Here is a 24,991-nt window from a genome sequence, read left to right as displayed (position 1 = left end):
CTCCTCGACCAGCTAGCACCAATGAAACAAAGAAAAAACCGAACCATTCCGTCCAGATCTTGGTTCGACTCGGACACTAATGAAGAAAGGAGACAATTAAGAGCTGCAGAAAGACAATGGAGAAGTGTGCCTACTATCTCCCACCGAGACAAACTGAGATCCATCCGAAAGAAGTACAACAACCATATTAAGAACAAGAAATCCATGTATTTCAGATCTGCTCTCGACAACGCAAAAAACAGACCCAAGGAGCTCTTCAGTATTATTAAACAACAAACTTCCAAACCGGACTCCTCGCTTGGACAGGCCTCCAAAGAACGTTGCAACAACTTCGCTAACTTCTTCAATGACAAGGTCTCCAAGATTGAGCGCTCACTGGTCCTCAACTGCTCTCCCCGATCTCTTAGCAGCATGAGGGGGATGCTTGGTTGCGCTTCGCCACCAAATACTAAACCATGGTCACTCTTCCATCCCATTCTAGAAGAGGAAATAGTCAAACTTATCTCCACCGCGAAACCTTCATCTCAAACCCTTGACCCCCTTCCTGCCCGTCTAGCCAAAAAACTGAAACTCTCCCTAGCCCCACTTTGGTGCAGGATCATTAACAGCTCCTTAAAAACCGGATCCGTCCCAGATTGCCTGAAAGTGGGACAAGTCACCCCATTGCTAAAGAAACCAGGCCTTGATAAATATGACTTAAATAACTTCAGACCCGTCTCCAATCTTCCTCTCCTTTCCAAAATACTAGAAAGGTGTGTTCTCCAGCAACTAACACAGCACTTGAACAATACCAACCTCCTTGACTCACATCAGTCAGGATTCAGGAAAGGGTGTAGCACGGAAACTGCAATCCTTAACATAATTGATGACATACACAAATCACTGGACCTAGACCAATGCTGCCTCCTCATCCTCATCGACCTATCTGCAGCATTCGACACAGTTGACCACTTTCTTCTCCTCAAAGCCCTCGAAGAAAGGGCTGGACTAGATGATGTGGTCCTCAAGTGGTTTTTTTTTCTTTCCTGCATAATCGCTCTCAAAGAATCAAAATGAGAACCTTTGAATCCGACCTTCATCCAGTCAATAGAGGAGTTCCACAAGGTTCAGTGCTCTCCCCTCAACTCTTCAACATCTACATGGAACCCCTCTCCACCCTACTCAGGAAAGCTAACATCCCCTTCCACCTCTACGCAGACGATACTCAAATCTATCTGGAAATCTCCTCTGCTAATGACATTCACAGACCCAACGAAACACTAAAGGAAGTCCAATGCTGGCTGTCCAGCAACCATCTAAAGCTGAACCCCGACAAAACGGAATTACTCCTCATCTCTAACAAAGAAGAAAACCCACAAATGATCAAAAGGCTAAAAGATATAGACGCGCTCAATAAGAATCTCTCCCTAGCGGACTCCGTCAAATCACTAGGCATCACACTTGACTCTAAACTAGATCTGACCAAACACATCAAGATCTCGGCTAAGAGCGCCTTCCTTAATCTGAAGCTACTTAGCAAAATAAAACCTTTCATTCCACCCAATGATCTCAAACAAGCCACCCAAGCATTGGTGTTATCAAGACTCGACTATGGGAATGCAATCCTCTCCGGAATACCCAAAATTCATCTTGCTCCACTGAAAACAACCCTCAACGCCGCTGCCAGAATGGTCACTCGAATGAAGAAATTTGACCACATCTCTCCGGCACTAACAGAACTCAAATGGTTACCAATAGAATTGCGGGTGAACTTTAAAACAGCATGCCTCACTCACAAAGCCCTTCACACTGGCAAACCTGAATATCTGGCGGCCAAACTTAAAAAAGCGGGTCAGAACAGGAACCTCAGAAGCTCTAACACCCTACTCCTGATCCCACTAAAAACTCGAAAACAAAAAACTAAGGATCGGTCCTTCGCCGGGAATGCACCCAAAATTTGGAACTCTATTCCCGCCAACATCAGAACTATTCCCTCTTTCCCTAAATTCAAAAGGCAGCTCAAAATCCTTTTCCTGGATCGCTCCTCAACTATCAGATAGGATCACCCTGGAATGTCACAAGAGACTCTGCTCCCCGCCCGAACAGGGACTCCCTCTTCCTCTTACTGTGACTCGCACCTTGATGGTCTCGGTGCACTGTATTGTACTTTGATATGCTCTGTTTGCTTTCTTTTTGCACCACCTTGTAATTATGTGAAGGGATCCGATACCTTGCGGTCTGGCTAGCGCTATACAAAACTTCTTAAATAAAAAAATAAAAAATAAAAAATCTCTAAAGAAAACTACAAAATGCCATGAGGGTTGAAATTCCCCATTTATTGTCGATGTCTGCTTGATCGACATGTCTGAACATGCAGTACTTGTCCTTCAACCCTTCCCAGCAGTCACTTAACCCAAGCACAGGGAGGTCCGTCAACAGCTGTCATTGGCCCTACTATTTGTCTACGGGGGCGAGATGTGCAATGTGTGTGAATGAATCACATGGGAACAAACAAAGGAGGAACACAAACAGATCGGTCATTGCAACTGCAATCTGGCAGTGGCACTAAGTCAGAGCATTGTCCAGTATTCCCTATTCTTGAACACGCTGTACTCTGGCGGCTGCAGAAAAAGAGGTGTCTTCCAAGCACCAACACCAGGTTCACATGAAACCAACATGCATCAGGATCGGCTACAACAGAAGGAAGGCTCCTGAGCAGACAAATTCAACTTTCACTGCTGCCTAGAAGCTTAATTGGCCAGTGCCAGATTCACCTATGGTGTTCGTGCCTGGCCACTGCTTCATCACCCTTTGCTAATTCGCTTTAATAGAGGGTGTGTTTCTTTCGCAGTCAAACAAAACAACGTAATTTCTTCAATTTGTAGTCCAGCATCCAAACGTGCTGAATGTTAGCTTAGAAACGTTTCTTGCTAACACTGAGACCCCAGAAACCAGAAGGGCTGTGCAAGGATTCCCCTATCAGAAATGTCACTTCCTGATGACTGTCCAATATGGCATTTCTAAATTGATTTAAATTATGCAACTGGCACATACGTCGCTTTTGCCTTTATGTTAAGAATCGACATTTTCGAACCAACAGCCGAAGTTCAGCTTGATTCCAAAGTGAAAGAATTCTTAGAATAAGTGACAGTAACTTGCTCAAATAACAACTGGAAGAATGAATGCTACAAACTTGTCTAACAGCGACACTAGGTGGACGCATGGAGAGCTGCAATACTCGGGAACAATTCGATTATGACTTGGACTACCCATTCCTCTGCCTGGAAAGGGAGAGCAACAACTGGCAATTAAAGACGGAGAGAACCCGACAACAAGAACCTCTTCCGAAAAGTTAGAGAGCGCGAGATGGGCACCTCGGATCCTCAGAGACTGACAGACAGGGAGACATGATGTCTTGAGCGAGGCAGCTGGCCTGGCTGAGGTCCATTTCTCCCGCTCAACCTATCGAGTTTAGCACTGATTGATGGTTTGCCACACCTCGCCACATAGATGTCTCTCTCCCTACTTTGCAAGTCGCCATAACATTATCTGTAATAACCGAGGAGGAATACCACAGCAGATACGCGGACCACAGGACTTATACTCTCCAACCGGGAGATCAAGTACGCGATTTAGCACCTGATTTTTGAGGGTCGAGTACTCGAGGTTTACTTATGAAGTTGGTCTGAGGATACACAATTAGTAACAGTTTACATTTCATACAACTGGTATTAATTTCCATGTCCCATCAGTTCTCATCTACAAAAATTATCAAAAGACTTTTTTACAGGTGCGTTAAATACTCCACATTCTAAGGTGAAACCATAATTGTTACGGCCATCGGGACAACAAAAGTTTTTTTTGTAGATTCTTGATGGTAAGGCCTATGGCGCTACTTTACACTGAGCAATGTGGCTAATGTTATTGTAAAGTAAGTAAATACATCCATGGAGGAATATTAAGTAATGAAGACTAAGTTTAATCCAGAGAATATAAAAATCCCATCCATCAACAAGCAGGAGTCAGGTGCAACTGACTAAACACAGATCAGTAACATTCCATCTCTAAGGTGCTAATCAAAGAGAAACATGCAGGCAATTGTAAATACTGATCGAGCATACAGAAACATGGTTTGAGCTCTACATTACATAAGCACTATATTACAGTTATCACATGGGGGACCGCAACTTTAACCTATGATATCTCTGGAACGTAAGGGATAGGAAGAACATGAGTTACTTACCTGTTACTACAGTTCTCTAGGATTGCTATTTTCCATAGATCATCTACTCTCTTTGGCAAAGTCTGGACTGGTGTATGCATCAGTGAGGGTCCACCTCGCAGCTATCTCCCGGTACAGGCGCACTTTCGATGCTTCTTCCGTTAGTTATTCTTGCATCATCAAACAATTCATGAAAGGGTTATTCATCAATATGTTTACCGAAAAGCGCATCGCCATCAAAAGGTATATCTAGTATTTTGCTTTGCACCTCAGGGCGAAATGTTGTTGCTCTCAACCACCCTTGTGGCTTATGAACAGCCGCTCCAGGGAGCTGACGAAAGGCTGACGAAGCCACATCCAAGGAAGAATCGATGATCTCTGAGGCAGACCTTTCTCTTTCAAGAAGAATTTTTCATGACTCAAGCCTTTTGTTCTCTGGGAGGAGGACCACATATGGAGCGATATCGGACCACATTTGGTGGTCATGTCTTCCCATTATCGCTGGTGCGTTAGCCACGTGCACAGTAGTACCTGAGGTGGTGGTAAACCTTTTGCCAATATTATCAAGGCGCCTTCCTTCTTTGTCAGGTGGAGCAGTGATAGGCGCTGAAGGATACTTTGACGTCCATTGTGCAGCTTGTGTGAAAACGGAGTCTGGTTTCGGTTGTTCTACCAGACAAGCTAGCGCATCATCAAGAGCCTTATATTTTTTATCTATTCTGGGCAGAACTGCAATAACTGTAGCAGGTGTTTTCATAACCTTTACACCTTCCTCCAGAATATGGTCTATAATAGGTATTGCTCTCACAGTATTCTGAGATAAATCTTTAAAGTCATAAAAAAACACTCAGACTGCTTCACAGTCATTGATAATTGAAAATGAGAAGCTGCCCTTTCAATCAATGCTTGAAAGCCGCCAATGTCCTCCGGCGGAGAATCCGCTGTCTGAGGAGACAGGGAAGCAGGTGTTGAAATTACATAATCTTCCCATTCATTGCCCATTGGTCTTGTACCTTGAGGTTCACCTTCCTCTATATCCCCATCATCAGTGGTATCATGCTGTTGTAAAGGTAAAACACTATCTGTCACTGAGACGTTCTATGCGAAGGCTAACACATATGTGGCGGAGATGATGGTGGAGGGGGCAGTGGATGTGTAGGTGCACTCGTCGATGAAGGAAAATGAGATAATCCTGCAACATGTCTTCCAATTCTTGTACTAATGGCCCAGGAAGACAGACCATGGGTTCACGAACAGGCACGAACAGGCTCCATGTATTGTATCTTTGTATGTGGAGTATGAAAGTCCTGTTGATAATAGCTTTTGTAGTCATTTTCATCATCATCATTCTGATAGTTGACGTGAAGTTGAGAGGGAATTTGAGCAGGGCCAAACATGTCATCTTCAACAGATTCCTCCCAAACAGATGAAGTTAGTAAAGGCGAAACCAATGAAGGATTTTGGAGAAAATGCCTCGTCAACGGGTATAATAGTGTTAGTTGTAACACTGACAATCTCTTGAGTCCAGGAGTAGCACACATCGTCGTCTGCTTCACCAATGGCAGTGGTGTCTGTGTCATCGATGAGGAAATAATAGGAACTGATGATGAAATTATCATCGCTGTTGTCGATGATGCAGGAACTGTCATTCTTGCGGTCATAGTCGACGAAGAGGTGGTCGTTGACGGAACAACGTTGTCGACAAGGAGGTAGACGTTGCCGAGAAAGTCATCATCACCTGAGAAAACATTGTCGCCGGTGATGGTACCTTAGCCGTCGCTGAAAGCCATGGACAGCACAGCAGAGTCCTCGACTATGGATTTTTCTACGAGAACTTTGACGACGACGCAGGGGAAAGACATCCCGTCTGCGATTTCGGCGTTGACGGAGAACCAGAGAATGGTGCCGGCGATTATACAGGTTTTTTAGAGACTGCACTCTTTATAGATGGCTGTTTGAGGTTTTCTCATGCTTAGAGGTCAGATGTCTCAGTAGGAAATGAATGCTTTCCTTTTGGTGAGGAACCTGCTTCTTCATGACGTCATATTTTGGAAGCCTCCTTACTAGAACCCTCATGAGATTCTTGAGACTTCTCTCTCCTTCTGGATCATTCCAGGGAGGTATGTGAGGCAGAGCTTCCCTCATCATCAGAGACGACATCAGACTTATTTTTCGTCTCTGCAGCCATATCAACAACCTACCCTCTCTGTCTTTAAGGGTTATGTTGAGAGAGTACTACACATTTTGCAGTCCTCTACTTTATATTGGGGGTAGAGACAGTAAATACAGTTTTTATGGGGGTCTTCAGCATACAGCCTCTTCTTATCGCATATTCCACAAGACCTCAAGATACCTTTCTTTGATTAATCCGACATTGTCAAAAAGATATCTGGTCATTTTGAAGAAAAAACTGAGCAGAGACCACCAGGCAGATGACCCTTGATCTGGTCATCTGCCTGGTGGCCCAATACTTTGGACCAGACCCCCTCCACCAAGGACCAGGTGAAGAACTTGGGGATATGGCTGGACCCCAAACTGTCCTTTGAGGCTCATACACTGTGTGGGGGTCCTACGCACTCTCCGGAAGACCCTAGATGTACTCCCAGTGTCCGCAAGAAAGTCGATGGTCCACGCCCTTGTGACATCGCGGCTAGACTATGGGAAAGTTCTGTATCTGGGTGCAAACATTAAGTGTGTTCAGAGACTCCAGCACATTCAGAATGCGGCTGCAGGTCTCATCTTAATGCTCCCCAAGAGAGCATCATCCAGCAAGGCTCTTGCTTCTTTACACTGGCTTCCGATGAGGAAACGTGTTCTGTTTAAAGCGATGTGTATCAGTCACCGTATCCTGCACAAAAAGTTCCCCTCCTATTTACATGATCTCCTCACCTGTATGCTCCCAAGCGAGGTTTAAGATCTAGTGGTACTGGTCAGGTACGCATACCTATCTTCAGAAGAGCTAGGATGGGCGGACGCTCTTTTAGGTTCTTAGCTGCATCCTATTGGAACAAGCTTCCAATGGGGCTCCGGCTAGAATCATCCGAGACGATCTTTCGGAAGAAGCTCAAAACGTGGCTGTTTGGCAGGCCTCATGGCATGCCCGACCCCTCCCCGCATGGCGGGTCTCGGACTACTGCTACCCCTGTTCCCCGGACAAGAACCACACCTGCAGCCCTCCGGGTCAACCCCCAGCTCTTCCTCGACGGAACCCAGACTCGTAACTACAACATCTCGGCTGGCCCGGGCCCTTTCCCGAACCACCATCCCCGGCCCAGCCGCCATCTTGGACCCGCCACGACAAGGCCTCGTGGCCGCGGGTCGACCTCAGCCTCAGGCCCAGCCAAGCCCAGACATCGAGGCACCACCATCCACCCAGGGGGTAAAGAGACCACTTGGCGAGTCAATGGAAGAAGGAGTGTCGATGGCTCCCCTCCGCCTGGTTTCGATCGCCCCCAGCCTCCCTGGGCGCTGGCTCCACCCCCCTGCTGGGTGTCTGGACTCCCTCATCCCGGACCCCCGACCTCCAAGTGCGAGGGTCCGGACATCAAAGGGCGCCAGACCTATAACTGGGGTAGCTTCAGAGCAGGAAGGCAGTTGTATCCTGGAGTCGAGAGACACCGAGACAAACTCATCCTTGGAGGCCTGCTTGCGCTGCTGCGGCTCCTCTTTGTGAACCATCTTTGAAGGCCTGCTGGTGCTGCCGCGGCTCATCCTCGTGAACCATCTTTGAAGGCCTGCTGGCGCTGCCGCGGCTCATCCTCGTGAACCATCTTTGAAGGCCTGCTGGCGCTGCCGCGGCTCATCCTCGTGAACCATCTTTGAAGGCCTGCTGGCGCTGCCGCGGCTCATCCTCGTGAACCATCTTTGAAGGCCTGCTGGCGCTGCGGCGGCTCATCCTCGTGAACAATCCTTGAAGGCCTGCTGGCGCTGCCGCGGCTCATCTTCGTAAACCATCCTTGAAGGCCTGGTGACGCTGCCGCGGCCCCTACTTGCGAACCCTCCAGCTCGAGGATTGAGAGCTATACACCAGCTACCCCTGTACCGGACCGGTACTGAGACTGTCCCGCTACCCCCTTTCCCCCAGAGACTAGAATTGAAGGGATCATCGTATCCTGGTCCTGCTGTATCTTCACGTTTAACCTGCCTAAGAATACCGATAATAGTGTACAGAACCTATCTTTGTGTGGCGTCCATCTGGGGGGGGGGGGGGTAGTTGCTCGTCCGTACGATCTAAGGAGAGGGCCCTCGCCAGGAGGCCTCTCCCCCTTGCTCGGCCGACCCTCCGGGTCCCCGTCTAACAGTGACTTTTTTCATCTGATAATTCCATTGTCTGATTCTTCATTGTTTCTTTCTCTTGGCACGGTATCTTGTCGCAGCGCGGGGACGCACTGGCTAGTGCAACCAGGTGCTTTATAAACTTAAATTGATTGATTGAGGGAGGATCCCTGTCACACGATGTGCGGTAGAAAATATGGGGAAATTAGCCTCTCTTGGGAGTGTTCTATCGGGTGCTGTCACCTGATTGTAAAAAAAGAACCAAACTTAAGTTATTGCCAAAGGTCTCACCTGGACCCACATGGCACTGACCGCCTAGTTTTACTCAGACATGCCGAGTACTTTTATCGCAAATGAGAAACACTGGTAGGCCACTCTGAATCGCACAGTAGTCACTCGATGAAAGGATCAGACAACTGGGGTGATGCAAAATGATGACGTCAAGAATGCTGCCAGAGGCACTGCACCCCAAATCAAAAGCAGAAACTGTAAAATGTCACCTGCCACAGTCCTTCGATGTCTATGAAACCAGCATAGCAGACTTCACCCCCACTAATCTCCCAGTTTGGTATTTCTAATACAAATATAGTGCCACATAGGAGGGCAGTGGTCAGTTTTTTAATTTGCCCTTTTAGCTCTGTGACAGGCAATGGAGGAGAGTAGTTGGACCACAATGTGCTTACATAGCAAAAGTCCACTAGATTATGGGCCCTTGGATCTGGAGACCAGATTTGTTTTTCAGAAAACTGCATCCTGTAGACAAAGCTGTGCCGAAACATTTTAATGTATGTTCGAGCATCTCATGATTTCTAACAGTGTTCAACCGCCATATCTTGTACTGCAATACCTTAATTTGAAACATTACTAGTATTTAACCACATGGCTGCTAGGCGTTTTCCCGTCCTGTGCTGCAGGATGAAAATTACCATTATTCATGACGAGCTGGCCTTGTCATCCGCGCACGGCAGGTAAGCGCCATGACGAGCCCAGCTCGTCATTAGCCTCGAAGGGGTTAAAATGGTTATCACACCTATCACTGGTTTAAAGCCATTAATAACCATCAGGGCTAACGTTCATCATAGGCATCTGCCACTTTGGTGCTTCAACTCAAGGACTAAAATCGTCTGCCATGTTTCTCTGGAGGTTTCTTGCCTGGCAGCCACAGCTGTATTGTCAAACTGCCATTGCTCAATTTCAATATCTCAATTTTCAAATTCACATAGGTTGCAGTTCGAACATATAAAAAGATGGAATCAGAAACCTCTGACAAATCTAATTAGAGACCCACAACAGGGCTTTCAGGAGTGGGAAAAATGTAGGTGGTTACTTGGGAGCAAACTTAGTCAAGAAAAAGTCCTGATGGGCTTCCGCCCCACATTAACGTATGTTGCAGCAACAAATGATGGACGGAACGCTGAATAAATCAAACATTCACCCCCAGTCAAGAGATGTGGGTTACATCCATTGATCTTTTGCGCACCAAGCAACACAAGTTTGGACCCAGCCATATGAAAATCAGCCTTGACCCGGCTCCTCATGGGAACAGTCCAGCCTGAGATTTCAGGCCAGGACCTCCCTGGACCGGAAACAAGCATTGTGGGACCGGTTTTGGGGTATCCCCCGTCATCAGCCAGGCATGGTGAGAAAAGAAATTATGGATTAAACCCAGATCTGTTGACTGGAGGTGAATGTTTGCATTGTTCAGCATTCCATCCATCTGTCCTTTTTGCCACATTAATGCGTGGCACAAAATCTAGACTGAATAGCTAAGCCTGTGGCTGGTCTCATCTCAACAGCTGATATGGGTAAGGGAACTGGGCACAGCAACAGATCCACCCAAAGACACTAATGCAGTGGACCTGTTTTACTCTCAGGCTAGCAGCTGACGGTACAAGGATCAACTTGATCAATTCAAAGGATGGCGGAGCCCTAACAGGATTCTTTTTTAAACAAATCACTTATGGGCCCTCTGTACAACTGCAGATGGCTGGATGTACATTCTATAATTGGAAAAAATTCAACACAGCTTCCTAGTGCTCACAGTACCATTAAAGGGTAAAGCACCTGCCTTTTCACTCCAAGAATGGCATTAGAACGTGGTCGGATCTGTGGGCTAAAATCAGAAGAAAAAAGCCTAGCCCTGCTATTTAGAATTAACGTGTAACCCCATACTCTGTCCCTTGCGCCTCTGTGTCTGTGTGTCCAGACTAGCTTCAATAGAAAGCTCCCGCCTTCTTTTAGAGGCTGTTCTACTCTAACATGAGCTACTAAATCATGCTCTCAAGAGGGGAGAACAGACTCTTCTCATGAAATCCTGCGCCAAACCAGAACTGTAGTGTGCACACCCTCAACAGAGAATATCTGAAGGAGAAACCTGTAGGTCGCAACAAAACCACACAGCAGAAACTAGCAGAGCACTGACATCTCTGAGAAGTTGACAACAGTGCTCTCAAAGGGCTCACTGTGGATCATGACTTAGAAGAGGGGAATATACACACCGTTGCTGGATGTGCTCTGCAGCAGAACCCCCACCATCACTCACTAATTGTTAAGCCCGTAGTTTATATGGGCTTTTCATGCCAGAGGACTTTTGTTTGAATAAACAACAACTTTCCACATCTGGTGTAAATGGAGGACGAGGGGGCCGGAGAGGTTATAGATGTGGGTGCAGAATCCCACTGTAAGAGCACCCCCTACCATGTAAGTGAATATGCTTCCTGGTAGATGTGTTAAAGGTTTTGCACACTACTCTTCTGGACACATTACCCAACAATTAGGATCTTTATTTGTGGTGATATTTCATTTTATGTCTGTTTTACAAAATAAGTTAAAGCATGAAAGTGGTACAACTGATTAAGAAGATACCACTATGGGAAAGGCCGGAAAGAAACAGGTAAGGAAAGAAGAAACAGGTGCAGCTGCATGTACTGATCATGTGTATTGTTCAGAGTATAGGTTTCACAACTTTGCTCATGTCTTACAAGAAGGCACTACAACACACCTCTGTACGGCTTCCTGGTCGGGCTCCCCGTCCGAGCTCTCCTCGTCCACTGGGGTCACAGCCGGCACAGCCTACAGGAAGAAAGTAAGACATGGTTTTTAGAGAGGCACCACATAAAAAAGGGACCTCACCATGTACAAACCAAGCTGCTCTATGTATGCACTTCATCTATAACCTGTCACTCTCCAACAGCAAAGGCCTTTCATGAATCCCCTTGCAAGGTCTCTTGTTTGTCCACCAGCGAGCCACCAATGGAGTTCACCATCTGTGACGCTTCATCACTACCTGCAGGGCTGACTTTGATGCTGCCATCACTCTATGATCCTGACGAATAGTGTGTGGTTTCCATATGCAAAGCTCACTGGTGTCCCAACTTCCATCCGAGTCCCTACAGTAAGTCCTATTTGAAAATTATGGTACCATTTGTCCATTTTAAGACACCCTCTAGAATCCTCTTTGAGAATTTGCTTTGCACCTTTGGCCCCCTACAGTGACACCTCTGGTCTTTTAGCTTCCACTTACAGAGAGTTACAGTCCTCATCTGGCACTTGAATCCCCAGTCTCATTTTTTTCAAGCCTTGTTAGTATCGCCATCTTAGTTCAGCCATCTGTTCCTTGCCATCTGGGCCCACCAGCTCGGGTCTCATCTCCTGCACCCCAATACTGTTGTAATTCATAGCCACACAGCTCCCACCTGGTTCTCCTCAACTAATGCCTACAGCCATTTGTTATCCTGTTCATTTGGTCCTCTCCATAAGCAACCCTAACATTGCTCTACTCACCGGCGACATGGTGACCAGAGGGGATGGGCCCCTTGGGCGCTTGAGCAGCAACTGCGCATGCAGCTGAATGTTGGCTCCACCATCTGACGCTCGCCGGCCAAGAGGACCCATTCCATTCAGAAGCTGTAAGGTGGGTGGCTGCAGGAGGGACTGCTCCTGGAAGGGTGAAGGTGTCTTAGGTCAATAAGATTCAGGGGGAAGATACCAATAATTACCTTTCCAACTTCATCCAGTTCATCCACCGGCCCTGGCTACGAATAGTTACTGTGCTTGAACCTACAATCCAGATGCACTGCAGCTATACTAAAGAGATACAAGCGTACCTTGTACTCCAGTTGCCCGCTCGGCTGCAGGTGAGGCACAGGCAACAAGTTGTGCATAAAGTTCATGTTTGGGGCAGCGGGCTGGAAGGCAGCTTGAGGGGTCACTCGCGGGAAACCAGGGAGAAGCTTCTGCATATCTTCTGTCACCTCCGTGCTGTGAATGCCAAATACCCACAGTTAAAAGATCGAAGAGCCTGCACACACCCTTCAATCCACCTCCATACACACAACCCTGAATAAACAGCCCACCCTTGCTGTCTGAAGGGAGAATCACGTAGAAAATGACCACCCTACAGCACAGACTAACTTTCTCTCGGAAAAATGTGAAGGTGAGAAAGTGTTGCCAGCATTCTATGTTCCGCAACATATGTACATGACACACACAGCTTGAACCCAGTGATATAGGTTGATACTCACTGCGGGTCTGGCACGCCCACCGTGTGCCTCCTCATGGAGAGGTACCGTGCCAGCGCCTCAGGCGATGGCTCCTCACCCTCATCGCTGTCCAGATTCATCGTTCCATCAGCCTGTAACATCCAAAGCAAACAATTTAAGATGGGGACAAAAGAGGTTCAAAATAACAGACAATAGGCAAAATAGACAAATTAGGTTTAGAGGTAAGTGTTTCAGTTCCATTTAGAGCACCAAAGACAGACATCCTTCCGACTGTCAGAACACTCCTGTCACCCCTCACACTGGCCTGCCTTGGTTGGTGAGAAGTACATAATGTCTAGCAGTCGTGGAGGAATAACAAAATCCGTCTTGCATGATTGCTTTTTTGCCACCAGGAGCCTTTCTTTAAGCTCCAAGGGCGTTGAAAACTTATACAAAAAGAAAATACATTTCAGCAGGATTAAATAAGAACAAAAGAGTACCATCAATGCGAAAGCATTTTAGGGTGTCACTCACGCAAAATTGAGAATTGAAGTGCCCTAGTCTCACTCTACATAAGCACAAAGACATTTGGCAGTGTTCTCCTGAACCTTTCATAATTCTGCAACACTTCAATGTTTCTTGGTCAGGCCTCATTAAAGGCGGCCCAGTTCCATAAACAAAACTTGCCTTAAAAACTCTAACCTACAATTTGAAAACACCGCATTCTCAGAGAAAACGACACACAGGAATGAAAAAAAGAAACTGACCACCACGGAGGAAACAACCTAACGGGAAGCCCAGGCAAAATAATTAAAAAAGTAAACAAGCTGATTGAGGGGCAAAGTGAACTTTGAAAACTTAATTTACAAAAAAAGGCCCCAAAATCAAAGTATACCGGAAAATATTTCAGTTGGTATGTGACAGTGATTGAAGAAATAAAAATGCACCAGCTAATAGGCCCTTTAAAAAACGTATTATATTAACCACCTAAAATGGCCATCGCGAGCGATAAGAAAATAACCAACAAACCACGTGCTTCGAGATCTTCGTTGTGACAGCAGAAAAAACAAAGTCAGACATTACAATATTCAATGTTTCAAAAACAACTAGACGAAATAGTGTAGGCTAGCAAACCAGGATGAGAAATAGCTTCCCCCCCCCCCTCCGATAAGCAGCCCACCAACAATTGTCAGACACAGCCTGGGAAGTGGTTCTGCAGAGAACATGTGCTGCAGAAGGCTCTTCGGTGGCTTACAAATGGCAGCCACTCTACAGTACCTTGACGGGAAGTGTATACTTGCCTCTACAATCTGGTTCTCTGGGTTGATGAGCTGCACCTGCGGCACGTTCATGCTCAGAGCATTCCCTGCTGGCTCGGCCTGCTGAGAAGAGGAGGAGAGGTGAGTGCTGACGATGCAGAGATCCCGCCTGCCACACCCCACCCTATCACTGAATAAGTGAGGAGTTTACCAAGGTAACTTTCAACCCCTTTACCAGAATGACTATGGCAGTTCAAAGGCCACCTGTGTATGTGTGATGTGTCATGATCTCTCAGTTGTGGGGTCCAACTGAAAACCAGATTTCCATTTTTTCACCAGACTGTACGACCCTACCCTAGGTGTTCTTGTCAATCATAGAGCCACGTTACTGTTCATTTTGTAATTTGTAAAGCGCATCAGCTAACTCCACAGAAGTGTTCCCTTTAACGGTGCCATGGCCTTCCCCGGTCTAGACGTAAAGCACAAAGTGAAGCCGGAGCCAAGCCACAGCCTGTCAATATCTCAAGAGTAGACAGTTAATCTTATGTGAGCTATAAAGTTATCGAGATCACCATCTTCTCAACGTCTTTCTCTCCCTCCCACTGCTATCCTACTTCCTGGCTCTGTATGAAGATATCCATAAGATAAAGCCGGATTTAAGCCTCTTACCATGGCATATCACACACTTCTAAATGCTCAGACCCTCTGCAGATATTCCATAAGGCAGGCAATGTACTTGGCAGACCTTCATCATCTTTAAACCCAAGAACACTTGTGCTAACTCCATCTCCTTGGCCCACATCACTGGAGGGCAAAAGATGGCCAAATCCTCAGTACAGTAGTGGTTCAGGCACCAGTGCCTTGGCCGATTCCCCCCACTTTAGAAGTGCAGAAGGCACATATCACCCATTCTATGTCCAATCAGTTATAGGGCTAAGCTTAGATGCCCCATACCTGAAGCCATCACAGTGGTTTCCAGACATTGTGAAACAAACAGAAGTAAGAGAGGAGCATTCCTGCACGGGGACTGCTTGTTAAACCCACTCTATAACTAAGAGCAGTAACCGCACACGCATATGAAGAATAAAGTAAATAAAAAGTGGGACAAGAGCGGAGAGTTCGTTGCTGGGAAAGATTTTTTTTTGGGTTGTTTTTTCGGGAAAGAAATGGTTACTTGTATTTCTGGTTCTAAACTGCAGGAATTTTCACTGAAGTCACCAACGAAAGAATAACTCGTCACTGGGGCGGTGGGCCATGGCACAATTCATTAAAAACATATATATATACATATCTGAATAGAAATTGTTAAGAATCCAACATGCTGCAGCACACCCAGTCAAGCTTTTACGAATTTTAGGCATATGTTGTCTCACATTAAATATATCCCCAAAATTTGCATTGCCACATCCCTCACAGAATCTGCTGCCTATACGTCTATTTAAGAAAATATCAGATAGATAGGACTTGCGTTAGCGATTGGAAAACAAAACCTTGTCCCTTTTGAGGTATAGGAGCTTTCAATGCCAATGATGCCATGTACTTGCAGTAACCTCACAGATTAAGGTCTTTTTGAAGCTAATAATGGAGAATACAAATCCATTTCAGATGATTTTTATACTAGATGCCGAAGTAAGGGAGAAGGGAGGGCCATTTATGACGTCAATGAAGGCGTTTAAGATGCAGAGGCAGGAACACAAATAAGTAAAAATTTCTCTTACATTGTAAGATTCTCATTGAAAGTCCTAAACGAAAGAACAGAGTAGAAATCTTAAAGATGTTAGATTCCTCGTCGCCCTTAGGCATAAGTAATTAAACAATATATATATCCAGTAATAACAACTGAAGAATTTTGAATACAGGGTTAGACAAAACAGTTCATCTTTGTGGCTTGACCAACAGTAGAGACGACCTTTCCATCTTTGTATCAGAATCAAGACAATAGTGATTTGTCAAAGTGTGGGCTGCCTTCTAAGTAGCCACTTTACATATGCATGGTGACTGATATCCTAGTGGAATGGGCTCTTAAACTTCCTGGCAGGGGTTTACTAACCAAATGATAACAGTCATATGTAGTCTACAATCCAGTGAGATAGACTGTTATAAAGTGACCAGAATTTGGTGGTTGTGACTGTTAATACAAAATTGCCCAGATTTGTGTAAGGTTTTAATTCTATCCAAGTAAAAATTGAGAACTTTCTTCACTTCCTGAAAGCCCAAAGAACGCTCAGCTGGAGAGGATTGGTTGGTAGCTAAAACTGGAAGGGTAATAGCCTGTTTAACAAGGAAGCCTCAAACTACATTCGGTAGAAAGAAAGTATGCGTTTTCATCACCACACTATTTGCATGAAAGACTGTGTAAAATTCAACCGTAGAAAGAGCTAGAACCTTACTAACCCTTTGAGGTAAGGTGAAAGCAACTTGAAAGGTAGTCTTCCAAGAAAGATGCTGCAATAACGGACTATGAAGAGGCAAAAAAGCGTACACATTAATTTAGTTAATACCACACTGCGCTTTCAAAGGGGAGGGCTTGTCCTTAAGGGAGGAAAGATTTTCTCCAGGCCTTCTGAAATGTCTCTATTTGTAAGAATTTTGAAAAAGAACATTTGATTTAGATTGTTCCTGTAAGCTGTAATAGCAGCAGGATGTACTGTCATGGATGAAAAGTGCAATTTTGAATGTGCCAGCTGCTTTAGGTATGAAAGAAAGACTTCTTCTAGGCAGCTGATAGGGTTATAGCCTCTCTGTTGACACCATAACAAAATATCTTCCATTTGAAGGAAAAGCAAGTCCTAGTCAAAGGTCATTTGGCTTCCTTACGAATACCCTGCATGACTGAGGGACATTTAGATGTCCATATTCTCTGATCTCAGGACTCATGCTGCCAAATTCAAGGATGTCAAGTTTGCATGGCATATCAAACACTGCAATCTAGCTAGCATGTTCAGTCTTCATGGCAATTTCCAGTTTGGCTTGAAACACATTTGTAACAAGTCTGCGTACCATCACTTAGCCAGTCTCGAGCAATGAGGATCACCGTTCCTTGGCAATACTGGAGTTTCAGTACGACTGTGGGTATTAAGCGAATCTTAGGGAAGCCTTACCTAATGGCTCTGACCTGTCAATCAGAAAGGCACTGGACAATAAAGCTTGCGCCAGTAACCTGGTTGTGAAATATTGGCATTTTTTATTTTATAGGTTGCAAAGAGATCGATCATTGGATACCAAAAATCTGAAGATTAGCTGACGAATGCCATCTAGAATCGCCCCCATAAAAATCAGAACTTGGACTGGCCGATACATTAACTTTTGGATGTTTATCGGTAGACCCAGAATTCATGAGAGACTACAGGCCTGATTACGAGCTAAGGCGTTATTTATCGCCCTTGATAAAGATACCACGTGGTACAATATTTATCAGCTGCAACAAATAACACTTGTTACGGGTCCATGGGCAATAACGTGAGGATACTGGCATTTAACACACGAAAATCCGCATAATACAGCGAATAACATATGTTAACCCCCGATCATTTCGGCAGGTTTAACGTTCAGAAATGTAAATATTGAGTTATTTAAAGCATTTAACCGCAATTCAGACATTCGTCCGACGCACACGCCCACTGTGACGTCAGATGGCCAGGCCGTCTGACAGATAGAAGAGGTTAATAATTATCAGATGCGTTAAATACCTTCAAACTCGTAATTACGACCCCTGAGTGACTAAGAGTTTACACATGGGTCAGAATATTACGAGCATCTAGTAATAACATCCTTTGTTTGAAAGCCTTTATCCACTTTTTAGGTGTGTGAGTGGTACGTTTTATCCACAAATCCCTGAGGTAAGAAAATATTTAAATTCTTTGGCTGTCACTGCTGCCATTTGTTCTAAAAAATGCCTGACGAGAACATTTCAGACCAAATAGAAGGACAGCATATTGGTACCCTGATGTTCCTACTACAAACCTCAGGTACTTTCAGTATTTTATTGCAGTGCAAACGTGGAAGTAAGCACTTGCAGATCCTGAGCATACAACCTGAAATGAATAATATTTGTTGGAAGGCCTCTATAGAAATGTTTTTCCTTTAGATCCAGTTGGTGGTTTGTACATCAAGGACTGAAGTGAATTAATTCTTCTGGATTTTTTCTGAACCAGACAATATTTTGAATAGGTGCTTCTCCCAACAGTGAGGGTAAAACCTGGTTGCACTTTACATCTGATTAGTAATGAAGAAGCTTCCTTCCACGGGATGACTAGTTGGAATTGTGCAGCAAGCAGAAAGGACTGAAATGCTGATAATACCCATCTCTTACAATAATCAGCACTCACTTGTCGTTCTTGATCTTCCCCACTCTTCCAATATTGCTCCCTCCACTAGAGTGGCTTAAGTAACAGCTAAGCGACTTAATGACTGAGAAAAGAATTGTAGTCTCTGCTCCTGTACTGTGACTTAAATAATATCTTTACCTCAAAATCCACTGATTTATCACCATCGATGCTAGTGTTATTTTCCTCCTGTGCTGATATTTCATGATTACCATTGTTTCATGACGAGCTCAGCTCGTCATGAGTGTATGGAGGTGTACCTCATGACGAGCTGAGCTCGTCATGAGCGTCGAAGGTGTTAAGGGTCTCAGCCTCATTCTTTTCAACAGTTATATTTCCGTTCGTCTGACTGAACAATGAGGAATCTGAATATGGGAGGGTGGAAAGTTTCAGTGCGCATCAGGCTTCAAGAATGTCAAGCACAACCAGGGAAAGCGGTGCAGAGTGATTCCATGTTAACAGTCAGAGACTGCTAACTCCACCAAAGGGGTACTGATGACCTGATTTGAGAAAAGAGAAGCTTCATGCACCATCTCCTCAAAATCCTGCCTACTATGTTTTGTGGGTCATCACTGTAGGATTTAAGGCCTTCCACAATACCCCCCGTCATAAAGATCAAAACGAGCAATTTCTCACACTGACTTTGGTGCAGCGGTAGAAGTAGCACTTATTTTCTTTCCGGAAACATCCATGCTCATATTTTTTCTATCAGGTAGAATCGATGTTTCAGGTGTCAGCGCATGCCTCCTTCTCACAACCGAGACTAAGGAAGATTACGGATTGGGATCAGACTCCCAAGAAATTTGGATCCTGCTGGAGAGGCTGGTATTTTTTTTAACAGACAGAGTTGCTGTTTTTACAATGGCCAGTGTTAGGAATTTGCCTTCTGGAGGCTGAAGTATCTTCTTTTTAGCAAACATGGATGTCGATCATATCTACAGTACATTGTTTAGTTTAGATACTCCCCTCAAAAAACATGATGAAAGTGGGTGATGTAATCCTCTGGGGAGATCCTTGATGGTGAACCTGCTAGAGACATAGGTGGATATGAGACTGGGTGAGTCTATGGAGTGTGTGCAAGAACAAGGAGATCATTGTGATCTCATTCTCATACACTTCCTCGGTGTGTGTGTGGACTCTGAATCCCTCAAGACAGATTGAGGTGTTTCAAGATGAGGAATGCCTCCAGGAGATGTTCTAGGTGTCCAAGGCAAAGTTCAAACAGGACAATTTGAACGTTGCCTTGGTACAATTCTCAGGGAAGGGGGAAGATAGAGAGGTTGGAAAAGAGCTTGCAGAGGATCTTCTATCAGAATGACAAACCTTGGATTCCCAAAGGATGTGTAGGTGACTCAGCAGATGGTGGCAGCTTCAGTCTTTTCTTTCACGTATATTCGGCCTCTTTTGTACACATGGATTTTGAGATTTTGTTATGTCAAATTGGGCCATGTGGAAAGGTGCCCTGACGGTGTGGGCGCTTCCAGCGAACTATGTATTTAAGTTGAACAAATTAAGATAGCCTGACATCAAAAGAGACACCATTGAGTGCCTGGAATGCTTCAACATTGAAGACTTATTGATTATATCCCTGTAGCAGATTGTCAAAGTCAAGTCTGTTAGCCTGTTCTCACCCGAGAACAAGTCGAGGCTTATGCCTTTGCCAGCATCTAGCTCTTCAACTGCAAGTGTGATAAATGTCAATGAGAATGTTGTAGTTTTTCCTCTTTTCCTGATGTCTTCACCCTGGATCCTCTCTGTGAGTGTACTTAGGGGTAACAGGCACCACCACAGTGGAAGCAAAGCGTTAAAAGTATAAGTATTGGGGGCGTGGCCAAGATGGCGACCTAGGTGGTAGAAGATCCTGTAGGCTCCCCGCGTCAAACTATCCCCAGGGGCTAAATACAGATGAATCCCCCCCCCTCTATAGAGCAGTGCGGGGAGAACCGGTAATCCACCTGGAACCGGCGCGGAGCACAACAGGTGAAGCAGGGGTCCATGGAGGAAAGTTTCGCGACCGGGCTGGCTCGGTCGAAAGAAAATGGCACCCTGGTGAGGAGACGATCCTCAAGGGTCGGACCGCGACCGAGGGCCTGCGGACTGGAGCGCTTGATGACGATCCGCTTCGAGCCCCTGTGCCGAGGTCGGGGACAGAGTGGAATCTGCAGAGCGAGGCAGAGGCGGGCAGCACCCCGGAGAACACAGAGAGGCGGAGGTGACGGCGCTGCGGCCGCTGTGAGGTGAGGGCGCCGGCGAGGTGGAAATTGAGCCCGAGGCTCCCTGGGGCGGACGGGCCCTGATGCGCCGGTAGTCTGGCAGCGATTCTTGGCGCATCCACCCAGCGCCTTTGGCCAGATACGGAGCAGCATCAGACGAGGGGGTGAAGACCAGCGGCCCAGCGAGGTGTGGCGACAGGGGGCTGTGGTGCGGCCAGGCGTACCTGCTAGTGCCATTTTGTTGGGTGGGGGGGGGAGGAGGAGGAGGAGGCAAGTGAGAGCTCTGGGCCTCTGCGGGAGCTAAGGGGCATACTGGAGGGACTTTTGAGGAAACCCCCGGGAGGAAGCGAGGGCCTGCATCGCCCGAGTCATAGAGGCGCCATATAGGCACAGAAGGGCCCTGAGATACATGGCGGCAATCGCGACACGCCTCCATCCAAAGCGCACTTCATGAGAAGCACCGCTGATGCCAGCTAGGGGCCCTCCTTGGGGGCACAAGACGATGGAACGAGCAATCTGGGGGCTCAAGCTTTGACGGCCAGAGGAGCACCTAGGTAGGCGGCCTTCCCGGTATGCCGCTAGCCCTAGGGGCGTTATGGTATGAGCATTGCTGGCAGTGAGCGAGCAGGCGAAGGGAGAAGAGTGCTGGGCCGTGTCGGTCCCACCGGCCAGGAGATTACACTGTGAAGGGACAGATAAACTAGAATCAGCCTACAGACCCCTGCTGAGTGGCAATACGGTAGAGGCACTCCTGGGAGCCTCAAAGAGTCGAGGGTGCAAAGGAGCGCTTAAGTGTGGCGGTAAGATGTGACAGGGGGGGAAGTGAGCTGGGGAGGCCACGCAAGTAAAGCACAGTTGCAGGATTTGGAGGGGGGAGGAGGAGGAAGGGCAGGGGGGGGTGGGGTACTGTTGGGGACGGGGGTCTGGGTACGGGGGTGGAGGGGATGGGAGGGAGGGATCCGGTGTGTCGCATTTCAGGGGGTGCCGGCAGAGAGGTATGGGTTCTTGGTCTTCCTATACATCTGAGGGGATTGACAGGGTTTCCATCATGGTTGAGGATGTCCTGAAGATTCTCCCCCTGAACGTGAAAGGGCTTAATAACCCCATAAAAAGGAGGGCCGTCATATCTTTTTTAGAGAATTCAGTGGCCTCGGTCTGCCTGCTGCAAGAAACACATCTGCTTCCAGGGACTGGCATTGGATGCGCTCTAGGGCTTTCCCCCTGCAATACTACTCTTCCACTGCGGCGAAAAAGGCGGGATGGCTCTTCTTTTTGCCAGACACTTCAAGGGCTAGGTGGGTGACAAAGCTGCTGAAATTCGAGGCAGGCACCTGGCGTATAATGTTCAAGTGGGAGAAAGATCACTGGTTATTGGGTCAATATATGCTCCCAACACCAGGCAAGAAAGATTTCTCACTGGGGCCCTAGCTGATGTCCTTGCAGTTCAGTCGAGATACACGGTGGTGGGCGGCGATATCAATCTGGTGATGGACCAGGTCAGAGATAGATCCAGTCACCGCTTCGGGCCACAGGGGTAATCTCATCAGAGGGTAAGCAGTGGTTGGCTAGTAGAGGCTTTCTGGATCATTGGCGAGAGCTGCATCCCCACTCTACAGGGTACACTTTTTACTCTCATGTGCATCACACCTATGCTAGGTTGGATCACTTCCTGGGGACCACCGACTTAGCTGCCTTAGTCACAGACACAGACATTATACCGGTCGCACTCTCCGACCAGGACGCAGTTACGCTACACTTATCAGTCCCTCTCACGAAATCACACAAATGCAAGTGGCGCCTCCGGGAGGCCTTGTTACAGTGCAAAGGGGTTGCACAGCAAATACACAAGAGCATCTCTGAGTACTTGCACCCTAATGACAACTCAGAGGTTTCAGTGACATCGTTTTGGGGGGCACTTAAGGCCCTAGTGCGCGGGGACCTCATAGCACTTGCTGTGGCTGAAGCTCAAGAACAAAAGGACAGGAGACAGGCTTTATCGGCACAAGTGCTGGAGCTAGAACAGGTGCACTGCCGGACTGGGGCCCCTAGAATCTGGCGACAGCTAAAAGCAGCCAGGGCACAGCTAGCGAGCCTCGATCTTGATCGTGCTGAATACGCAGCCCTACGCTTAAGACATACCTATTATGTGGGAGGCCAGTCAACTGAGGGCAAGGGTCCAACGATCTAGGATCTCCAATATACAGGGCCGGTGGGGGGAGGGGGGGGGGGGGGCAAACGCTCTATGAAGATGAGCAGATAGCAGACTCGTTCAGGGCATTTTATGCCTCGCTTTACGCTGCGGAACCAACTCCATATCCTGAGGGAGGGGATGCTTACCTTAGAGAGGCAGCGATTACGGCACTTAACAGAGCTAGCGCGCTTTCCCTAGACACTCCGATACAGACGGAGGAAGTGGGATCTGCAATAGCACGAATCAAGCCTTTGAAAGCACCAGGGCCAGACGGCTTCTCCGCCGGCTTTTATAAAACCGTCTGCCCATTACTGGCGCCAGTTCTCACCAGACTGTTTAATTCCTTTTGGGCCCGGGGTCCATTCCACCTGATATGCTCGCTGCGGATATCATTGTCCTACCTAAACCGGGCAAGGACACCTCCCAATGTGCCGCCTACTGGCCTATTTCATTGCTCAACCTGGATCTTAAAATCTTTACGGGTATTCTAGCGGCGAGGCTTGGACCTTGCCTGCCGGGCATTATAGAGCCCGATCAACCAGGTTTCATTCCCAATCGGCAGTGCAGCGACAACACCAAACGTCTCCATCACGTTATAAATAAAGCCCATTTTAACGATTCAGATGCGGCTCTCTTATCTGTCGACGCTGAGAAGGCGTTCGACAGAGTGGTCTGGGGATACCAGGATAAGACTATGGCGCACTTCGACATTGGGGAGCGATTCCGCGCATGGGTCGCCAGTTGCTATGACTCCCCTCAGGTGACAATTCGGGTTAACGGCATTGGTTCGCAGCCCTTAGATATCGGGCGGTGCACCAGGCAAGGGTGCCTGCTATCACCCCTAATATTTGCACTTTACATCGAACTATTTGTGCAAATAAACCGAGATAACTCTGATATCACTGGCATCACGTTTGGTGGCGAGCCCCATACCCTCAGCCTTTATGCGGATTACATACTTGCGGCGGTTGACAAACATCCGTGCCTGCCTTTCTCGCTGAAATGGAGGCCTTCGGGAAAGTCTCTGGGTTCAAAATGAATATAGGCAAATCTCTGATTCTTCCTCTGGGCCACAACGTCCGCAGCTCCACTGGTAGCCTGCGACTGTTTGGGGGCCTCACCTCTAGTATGTCTGTGCCGTATCTAGGGATTACCCTGACGCCCAGCACAACACAAACGGTCGATCATAACTATGCGACGCTCCTTGCTCGAATTCAGGGGGATCTCATGAGATGGCGGCAGCTGCCAATATCCTGGTTCGGGCGTGTAGTGGCGATCAAAATGTCCCTGTTGCCTAAGGTCCTCTATGTGTTTATACCATTTTGGTGACACCACCGATAGGGGTACTTCAGAAAATGCAGGACGCCATACGGCAGTTCGTTTGGGCAGGAAAACGCCCGCGGCTTCGCAGGGACTTGGCTAGACAGGGTCCCACGGAGGGCGGTTTGGGCATCCCTGACCTTTTTTGATACTTCCAAGCGGCACAATTTCGCTACCTCTTGGAGTGGAACCGCCCAGAGTCGGAAAAGAGGTGGCTTTTTCAGGACCGCACGAAGGCTCAAATGTAGCTCTGGAAGGTTCCCTTCCTGAATCGATCGGACAGACTGTCTTATATAAAAAAAACGCCAATTACTCGCACGCTCCTTAAGGTGTGGGATGTGGTAGCGGTTAACAGGGGCCTCACTACATTCCCCTCACCTCTTACGCCACTGTTTGACACCCCGGCATTTCCCCCGGGGGTGGAGCCTCGAGCGTTTGGTCCATGGTGAACCTCGGAATGCAAATCCGCTGGTCACCTGTGACTTGGACGGCTTTATCCAATTCGATACCTTGAAGGAGATGTACACTCTGATAATGCCGCAGAGGTTCCATTCTTCCAGATACATCATTGACTAACACGACGAGACATCCTACCCCACGTGAGCCGTAGTCTCACAACTTTTGAGAAATGGCTCATCATGAAAAAGACCGACAGACAGGCGATTACGGACCTTTATAAAATGTTAAGCCCACCCCTTTCCATCTCACGCACTGCTGGTCAGAAGC

The 24,991-nt window shown here is 47.1% G+C and overlaps 1 protein-coding gene across 2 annotated transcripts in view; it reads right to left on the bottom strand.

The window, feature by feature from the left end:
* SIK3 (SIK family kinase 3) overlaps window positions 1-24,991 on the bottom strand; it is a 467,469-nt gene that overhangs the window by 187,125 nt on the left and 255,353 nt on the right. For both annotated transcript variants that reach the window (XM_086956798.1, XM_086956799.1), the window contains exons 7-11: window positions 14,259-14,339; window positions 13,000-13,109; window positions 12,583-12,736; window positions 12,260-12,415; window positions 11,478-11,548 (exon numbers count right to left, since the gene is read on the bottom strand). In XM_086956798.1, the coding sequence (XP_086812924.1) occupies window positions 11,478-11,548; window positions 12,260-12,415; window positions 12,583-12,736; window positions 13,000-13,109; window positions 14,259-14,339 (572 nt within the window). The remainder of the gene's footprint in view (window positions 1-11,477; window positions 11,549-12,259; window positions 12,416-12,582; window positions 12,737-12,999; window positions 13,110-14,258; window positions 14,340-24,991) is intronic.

This window comes from Lissotriton vulgaris, chromosome 2_1, assembly GCF_964263255.1.
Source record: "Lissotriton vulgaris chromosome 2_1, aLisVul1.2, whole genome shotgun sequence".
NCBI lineage: Eukaryota > Metazoa > Chordata > Amphibia > Caudata > Salamandridae > Lissotriton > Lissotriton vulgaris.
This window is presented reverse-complemented; position numbering and strand designations above follow the sequence as displayed.